The sequence below is a fragment of the Atta colombica genome, unplaced genomic scaffold, assembly GCF_001594045.1.
Source record: "Atta colombica isolate Treedump-2 unplaced genomic scaffold, Acol1.0 scaffold96, whole genome shotgun sequence".
NCBI classification, from domain to species: Eukaryota; Metazoa; Arthropoda; class Insecta; order Hymenoptera; family Formicidae; genus Atta; species Atta colombica.
In genome coordinates, this window is record NW_017259590.1 from 1656675 (window position 1) to 1664828 (window position 8154).

General features: G+C 32.6%; 2 protein-coding genes across 3 annotated transcripts in view; one reads left to right on the forward strand and one right to left on the reverse strand.

The window, feature by feature from the left end:
* LOC108693721 (dedicator of cytokinesis protein 3) overlaps positions 1-8154 on the forward strand; it is a 52685-nt gene that overhangs the window by 7667 nt on the left and 36864 nt on the right. Inside the window, exons 2-4 of the mRNA XM_018202811.1 lie at positions 526-609; positions 1967-2160; positions 2628-2776. Of these exons, the coding sequence (XP_018058300.1) occupies positions 526-609; positions 1967-2160; positions 2628-2776 (427 nt within the window). The remainder of the gene's footprint in view (positions 1-525; positions 610-1966; positions 2161-2627; positions 2777-8154) is intronic.
* Positions 5789-8154, reverse strand: part of LOC108693723 (innexin inx3) — a 19995-nt gene continuing 17629 nt past the window's right edge. For both annotated transcript variants that reach the window (XM_018202812.1, XM_018202813.1), the window contains exons 3-5: positions 7386-7807; positions 6759-7154; positions 5789-6381 (exon numbers count right to left, since the gene is read on the reverse strand). In XM_018202812.1, coding sequence (XP_018058301.1) covers positions 6181-6381; positions 6759-7154; positions 7386-7807 — 1019 coding nt within the window. In that variant the 3' untranslated portion in view covers positions 5789-6180. The remainder of the gene's footprint in view (positions 6382-6758; positions 7155-7385; positions 7808-8154) is intronic.

Below are 8154 nucleotides of genomic sequence, written 5' to 3' on the forward strand. Positions count from 1 at the left end.
TTAAAACAGACAATATAATAGAATATACAATTATATATATTTAATTTGTACAAATATACGCATTTAATTTATACAAATTAAACACGTATATTGTATGTATATAATTATGTATAACATTAATATTGATTAATAAATAAATAATAGTTTAGAAAATAGTGCATGTAAATACACACGATATAAAATGCACTTCATATTGTAACATTTTATAATATAATAATACGAATAAATTTTAATTCTTATATATGTATACTTGCGTCATAATTTTGCCGTTTCGATTAATTTTAATATTGAGAATCATGTGCATTATTTTTAAATAATTATAAGATAATACAAATAGAGGCGTTATTGCCATTTCGTCGCGTACTATTAAAAGTTATTGTGATGATATCGTTAGTTTACGTGGACGATGTAACGAGATCTAGTTAACCGGTGACAATAGCGATGCTCGTTAAAAATATCATTGCGTCATATCGTGGCACACAGTTCTCACTGATAATGTCTATTACAGCTGTATCTCTTTTACAGCTGTATACAACTGGCGAGGAGACACGCGATATGGATTACCCTTGGAAATTGGAGAAACCGTACAGATCTTGGAGGAGTGTGCAGGTACGTCTAATATTCTCTTGATCTTACCTGTGTTACTCGCGAAATCGATGTATTTTGCATCGAGTTCTGATATTTTTAACGTCAAGGGAAATGATTAAGTCACCAGGAAGCGCGGTAGTGATAACGTAATTATGCATTCTGAATGGAGCGCTGGGAATGATATAGATACAGAGAGAGGTCGAAAAAAGAATATTAAAGAATAATATCAACATTTTTGTCTGAATTTAAAAATTTGCATTAAGTCTTTACTAATACACAATAATTCTTATAATCATTAATTATTGTATCTACATATGTCAAACAATTCGTACTATTTCCTCGCTAAAATTAATTTTAGACAGTTTACTCAAATTAATTTACGGAATTTAATAGAAATTATATATATTGCATTATTTAGCAAGCAGAATAATAATACACACTGAGAAAAAAATTCCTAAATTTCAATAAATATTTATTTTTCAATAGTACCAATTAAATATTTATTAAATATAAAAATATATTTATTTGGTACAAAAAACATTAATTTGATTTAACAATCACTTCTTTTTATTAAGTAAATATTTATTTATTGTAAATATTTAGTTGGCAATATTCAAATAAATATTTATTTAAATTTAGGCTATTTTTTTCTCAGTGCAGGAAAAAGATCGTATTTCATAGGTTCATGCAAAATTATTGATTGATGATGTCTTATATAATAACTAAATACTGTTACTTTTCGTATTAATTAATTTTAACATCAATATTCACGCACTGAAGAAAAATATAGTCAATTTTAATAAATATTTAATTGAATACTACAACTAAATATTTATTAAATATAAAGATATATTTGATATAAAAAATATTAATTTAATCATTTTTTTTACTGAACAAATATTTATTTACTGTAAGTAAATGTTTGCAGTATTGAATTAAATATTTATTAAAATTAATTAATTTTTTTCTCAATGCGTTCATCATTGTTTAAATTAATAGCATTAAATTAATACCATGTTGCGTATCTGTACACTGAGAAAAATGGTCTTGAATTAAATAGTAATTCTGGTGAAAAACAGACGAATCAGAATTTTCTGGTTAAGTCTATTAGAATTCTGGTTAAGATAATTAGAATTCTGATTAATATAATTATTCTAGTCTAAAAATAAGAATTTTAGTAGATTTTACCAGAAATATTGTATCAATCAGAATTCCAGTTATCTCAACTAAAATTCTAATAAATTTAATTAGAAATTTCTGATTCGTCCAGGAATTTTTTTCAGTGTAGTGTTAAAGGTATAGGTATAAAGATATTCTCAGACATAAGTGGAATGTAATCGGTAAAATGCAACTAAAATGAAATTCCTGACGATTCCAGGCTGGTATAGAGGCTTCTCGACGAAGAATCGCGCGGTGAAGGGAATCTTTCCAAGTTCCTACGTGCATCTGAAGCCTTGCAAAATCGACAATGAAGGTCTTTTCGAGTCCGTTATACCATTGGAGGATCCGGTGGTTCGGGAAGTCACTCTGGTTCTGCGAGAATGGGGTGGTATTTGGAAGAGGTTGTATGTGGTGAGTACACCGCATTCCGTATTTCTCTCTGCCCGCCTTCCACTCTTCTTCTTCATTGCGAAATCTGTCTTTGTAGTCCGTTTCAGAGAATATCTTCTCTTATTAAAATTGCCATCGATGAAGAAAAAATTGCAATCCTTTAATTCTGTCTTTCTCATTCATTTCTTTGCTTCTGTATTTGAAAATGTCTACGTTATTTATACATACATGAATATCTTAATATTAATTAAGATATTACTAAGGTATACTCTAAGGTATACTCTAAGAAAGTTCTTTGAAGCATTTTCGTTAATCACATAATTTTCTTCTATTTTTTCCTTTACTTTTCTGTGTTATTTATATATCACGTTACAAGATTCATAAAAAGGATTGATTTTATAGTCTTTTTCTCTATTTTCAGGAATGCGTATAAAACTTTAGCGATTTAATATGTGAATGTAAAATTTTGTCTTTGCTGTCTGATGCAGGAGCGTGAGGAGTACAAATTCAACGCGTTGCGTAAAGTGATGCGGGAACTATTGGAATGGCGACGGCAACTTTTGGCCGGCACCCTCACGACTGATCAGACGCGGGAGTTAAAGTTGCGGATAATCAATAAAGTGGATTGGGGGAATCGGTAAGTTGGAAAAAATGTACTATTCTACATTAAATTCGCGGCACGTGCCACAGGAATGAGAGCGGAAACCATATCCTTCCATCATTCATATTTATAAGAAAAGACTTATCAAGTTTTTTTAATTACTTAATTGATTTGCGCGAATGTTTTCTAATGATGGTATATAGATACTATAATTAAAGCATATGTATATTTATTATCAATGGCGCAAATAACTTATTGATTTTTATTAGCAATCGAGTTAATTTTAGTAGTTTCGAGTATAGAGAAGAAAATATTAAAAGTTATATTTATATCTCTATTAAAATTTTTTTCTACTAAAAAATGACACAAATATATGTATATATGTCATTTTTTTATTAGAAAGAAACTTTAGTCAAATAATTTATGCGCAAAGTGATCTTTTGTGCAATTGGAGAAAGTAGTTGCGCCAAATAGTTCAGCTGAAGAGAATTTCGAAATTGATTCGCTCTTACGTGATCACACGCTAATTAAGTTCGCTTGCACGGGCAATTGCTGCATAAAAGCGAATGATACATGACATTGTTGGAAAGAATTTCTTTTATTCTGTCATTCTCTTTCATATTAATCGCTATAACGACGTAGCACATGTCGACAGTCTTCCTCTCATCAAACACGAGTCAGAAGAAGCATTTCGCTCTTCCTAAAGAATACACTAATGTAATCTTTTTTTCATATCTATATATGTATGTGTGTTTGTGTGTGTGTGTTTGTGTGTGTGTGTGTGTGTGTGTATATAAAAGGCACATTTTACGAACAACTATTATACCTATATAATTGATCTCTCTTTCTCTCGCTCTTTCTTTCTCTCTCTCTTTCTCTCCCTCTCTCTCGTTCATCTTAAACATCTATCTTAAGATATCACTCGAAGCGCGTTTGTCATAATCTAACGGGTTGCGGATATCGTAAAGGGAAGGATCATATTATATAAGCGTTATATTATTATATATATAATTATTGTCGGTAGCGCTTATACATTACTCTCGCGGACAAGAGGATATGGGGAATGTATCCGATGGAAAGTTTCTATTGTTTCTATTAACAAGAAGGAAGATTATTGTGTACGTGATAATTAATCGCGCCAAATAAAGTTTACTTAGGAGACAACATAATATTCGAAGATATCGTTCTTCCTAATAAATTGAAGCAATTCAATTTCCAATCAGCGTTAATGCAGTACCTAATTACATTAAATATTACATTGTTAAAAACGAAAATATTTTAATTATTAATGTATCGCAAGATAATATCGTGAAGATAATATCAGGAATTAATATTATATTTGCAGAAAATTAAACATTATTTTGATAGATTTTTAGACATGTGAGATCCCTTATAAGTGAATTGCGTAAAAGACGTGAAACGTTTGACTACATATTAACACGGGATTGTTCGCATAATTCTTTTTTCAATCAAATTTCAATATATTATTTGCTTTAACCTTTGTTACAATCTTTAATGCCAGTCACGTGAAAATACTCGCGTAAAGAAATAGAAAAAATAATGAATCGTGGAATGTATGAACATTTGTTTTGTTCCTTTTACTTGAAATATTGACACGTTACTTTATCTCTATTAACTACTATAGGTAGGCTAATAAAGATAAAATAAAGATAAAATAAAATGTAATTACTTTACACCTTCTATAGTATAAAGTCGCAATATTTTTATATCTTCATTGACAATGTGATAGCACGCGGTAGTATTCTATGATATTATTGTTTAAATCCTCGGATTTCGTTGTATTCCTTCGAACTTTAAGCTTCATATTAATCGTCTTATGCTCGAAAATCTTCGGATATTCGAATATACTTAATATACATATACAATATATATATATACGTACAATTATTTAAAAGATTAGAAAATTCGTTATTGAGCAGCATATTCCTGTCTTTGAATTTCTGTGTGATTGTGACGAGGTCGTTATAACGTCGATACATTTTTCGTCACAAATAATGGAATAATGAATGTTCTTCTACGTCACTTTGAATAAAATATTGCCGCGCTCCCTAACTAATGTAAGCGATTTGCGGGATATTTGTTATACATATTGCAAAAGCAAGTAATATGCAAATGTATTTAGCGATACATTCACCGCTTCGATGCCTGCTTTTTATTTTGTTCTTTTGATGGTATAAAAGGAATGTTGGATAGTGAACACCGTTATGAATTCGCGTGTCTCATGTGGCCGTTTTCTTTCCTCAAATCGCGAAATAAATCGGCATTGAATAAATTTATATGGAACAAATGATTAATAATCAAAATGACTCGATATTATAGCGAGTGGGAATGACTATCACATTTGAAAACGTTGCGACTTAATGATTGTAAACAATTACATGTGCATACGTCTTATAATCTGAGAGCATTGCGCGTTATCATCTACATTTATATATTTGATATAAATCTAATATCAGTTCGTGCCGCTGCAGTGTAAGACAATTAGTATGCGTTCTTCTGATAGACAAGTCTGATTGACATGTTGAAATACAATGCTCGTTACGTAATTCTCCCATGTGATTTGCTATTCAAGCGAAAATACTTGTAAGAAGAAAAAATAAGTAATACAATAGAAATCTCATTGGAGAACTAATCGACAAAAAGCCTTATTGGTTTGTGCGATTTTACGCGTTTTAACTTTGTTTTTATGATACATGAAAATCTCGTAATGATTGTAAGCTGAATAAGGAGATGACGAAGGCTATATTCATGTTCTCCAATCCAAGCTCAGATATTCGAATTGCATAGTAGCAATATAACAATGATAAATGAACATCTTGTAATGACAAAAGTTTCAACGAAGAAACTACCGAGATAATTCACGCATTAATTTGTACAAATTTATTGATGTATTATTTCATACGCGAGCAAATATAATGAAATTGTCGAGTGAATCTTCAATCGGAATTGCATAACAATTTTGAATGAAAAGTGATTAAACAAAGGAAATAAAGATTAATATACACTTTGCAAGATGCAGTTTTCAAATTTCCAATTGGAAGTCTCATGGAACATAAAACGTCAAGGATCACTTCGCGTTTTAACAAGGACGCGATAATGAGCGAAACTCACTCTCGTTGACAGGAAACAAGTATCAAGACTTTTTTAATGCTGAGCTTACGTTTTACGAGTGTCGTGTGACAGTAAGGCTACGTTAAACATGAGCCCCGATGGGCAGCAGGGAGACGTCCGATGCGCGTATGGTTTTATATAGCTTCTCGCGCGATAATGTAGTCGACAGCGCGGCACGAACCTGTCTCTTTATTGGCATCGAGATGACGGCATTGCAAAACCGCCCTCGATATTATCACAATACGAACAAGTAAAAGGGGGAGAAGGGCAGTGGAAAATAGCAACGACGGCCGAGTTTCTTTTCGCATTTAGATCTCGGTGTCCTTGCTGAATTTCTCGATCTCCGGGTACATTGGCGACATTTCGAGGGTGCTGGGTGCTGAAGGTACTGATGTTGGCGATGCATCATTACCGAATTGTATACGACGGCACATTTCTTCTAGCACTTCGTTGAACGTCATGAGATTCAGATTCTGACCCAGCAAATGAAGCATTAAGAAGTCGCCAACCTGCAAAATTCAATTTTCTTCTTAAATTTCAAAATAAAATGTCACGTTAAAATGTAAGAATGTTATAATTTCATTTAAAAAGATATTTTTATATTTCCATTATCCGTGAAGATTTCATTTACAAAAGTTGCATCGTGTCAACAGTTATAGAGTCCCTCAACTTTTATTCGAGAGTTTCTATTAAATTCTTAAGTAGATTACCGCGTTCGTAAATAATCGTTCAATGAACCGAAACTTTTTAATATATTTGTCAGTATTTCCAGATTATTATGCTACTATATATTATATTCACTCAACAAATTCTATCGACATCTTTTACAAGAGCATTTTCTTCGCGAGATTAAAATTATAATTGGACTAACTAAAGAAAAACCTACCTGAGTTTTTCGGATGAGCGTGCCAACTGTAGCTGATGTGCCAAACTTGAAGCGCTTCTTGATAATCGTTTCGCGTGTGCTGGGCATCAATACTATGGCCATGCTGTACAACACCGCCAATCCAGAAAAGACAGCTAATATGATAAACCAGAACCACAGAAAGATGTAAATTTTCTCGTTGAGAATATTGAGCGCGAGCACGCAGAGCGCGTCCAATTTCTGGATCGAACCTGAGGCACCAAACTTGTGAAAAGTACACTTAGTTACGCGTGGAAATACTTCGATCATCGGATCAGTACGTTGCTCCTGATTCATGTTGCTAAACTTCAACACATCCGTGCCATATGTAAGAAAAGCGCCGCCCAGAAATGTGTCTACGAAGAAGATATTACCAACCTGGAGCAGACAAGATATTGTTTCAGTAATTAATGTAAAGAGTATGAGCCTACTTTTGTAGAAATATTTTAATATCCTGTGTATATTTCGTAGCTTTATAATAATTTAAAAACATTCTGTAGTGATGAAATTACGCGAAATTATATTTAAAAAACGAGATTTGCTAGTGTCATTCAAATCATTCAAATATCGTTTCTAGATAGTTTCTTGATGTCATAAACGTATACTCACGGTATTGATAAAGTTGAGGACCTCGCAAAAGAAATATCCGGCAGCATAGCTGTTATGCAAGTGCATGGTCTCCATGAGATATTGAACCAGTCTTTCGGTCTTAGCTTGACGTTCCTGTTTAGTGTCGATCATGGCACCTCTTAAGCCTTCGGATATCATCCTGATTTTACCTTCCTCCCATTGCTTCCACATCCAATGTGGTAAATAGAACAGTACGCCTTGGAAGAACAACATGAACGGCACCCATTGGTAGTACGAGTGGTACCTTTTCTCCCCGTAATCGCCACCTAGACCCGGATGGGGCACGTGGGTACCCACGGGCTTCGCGAGGTTTCCCGGCAGCGTGAATGTGTACGTGATCCAACAATACGTGTTGATCACATGGCCGGAGGGTAATTCCGATAGGCAGTTGATGGGATCGCCTGCGAAAGAAAGACAAAGGATTACAGGCCGCGGCCGTTTTACGATCACGATCGATGAAATCGATGGTCTCTCTGTATATTTACTAGTTAGATGCGAGATATAACATAAATTACGTGAGAGATGAGATGCGGGTTAGATTCGAATCTTTCGAATCTTAAAATGTATAAAACGTAAAATGTATATTTTACACAATCTTTAATTCGTCTCAGATTTCAGGAATAGTCTTTATAATTGTATCATGTATTTTTGGATATTTTAATATATATTTTAATATATTTTATATATATTATGTGTATTCTTTAAGTAATTTTTCAGGTGTTTTGATTTACTGCCTGATAAAATTATA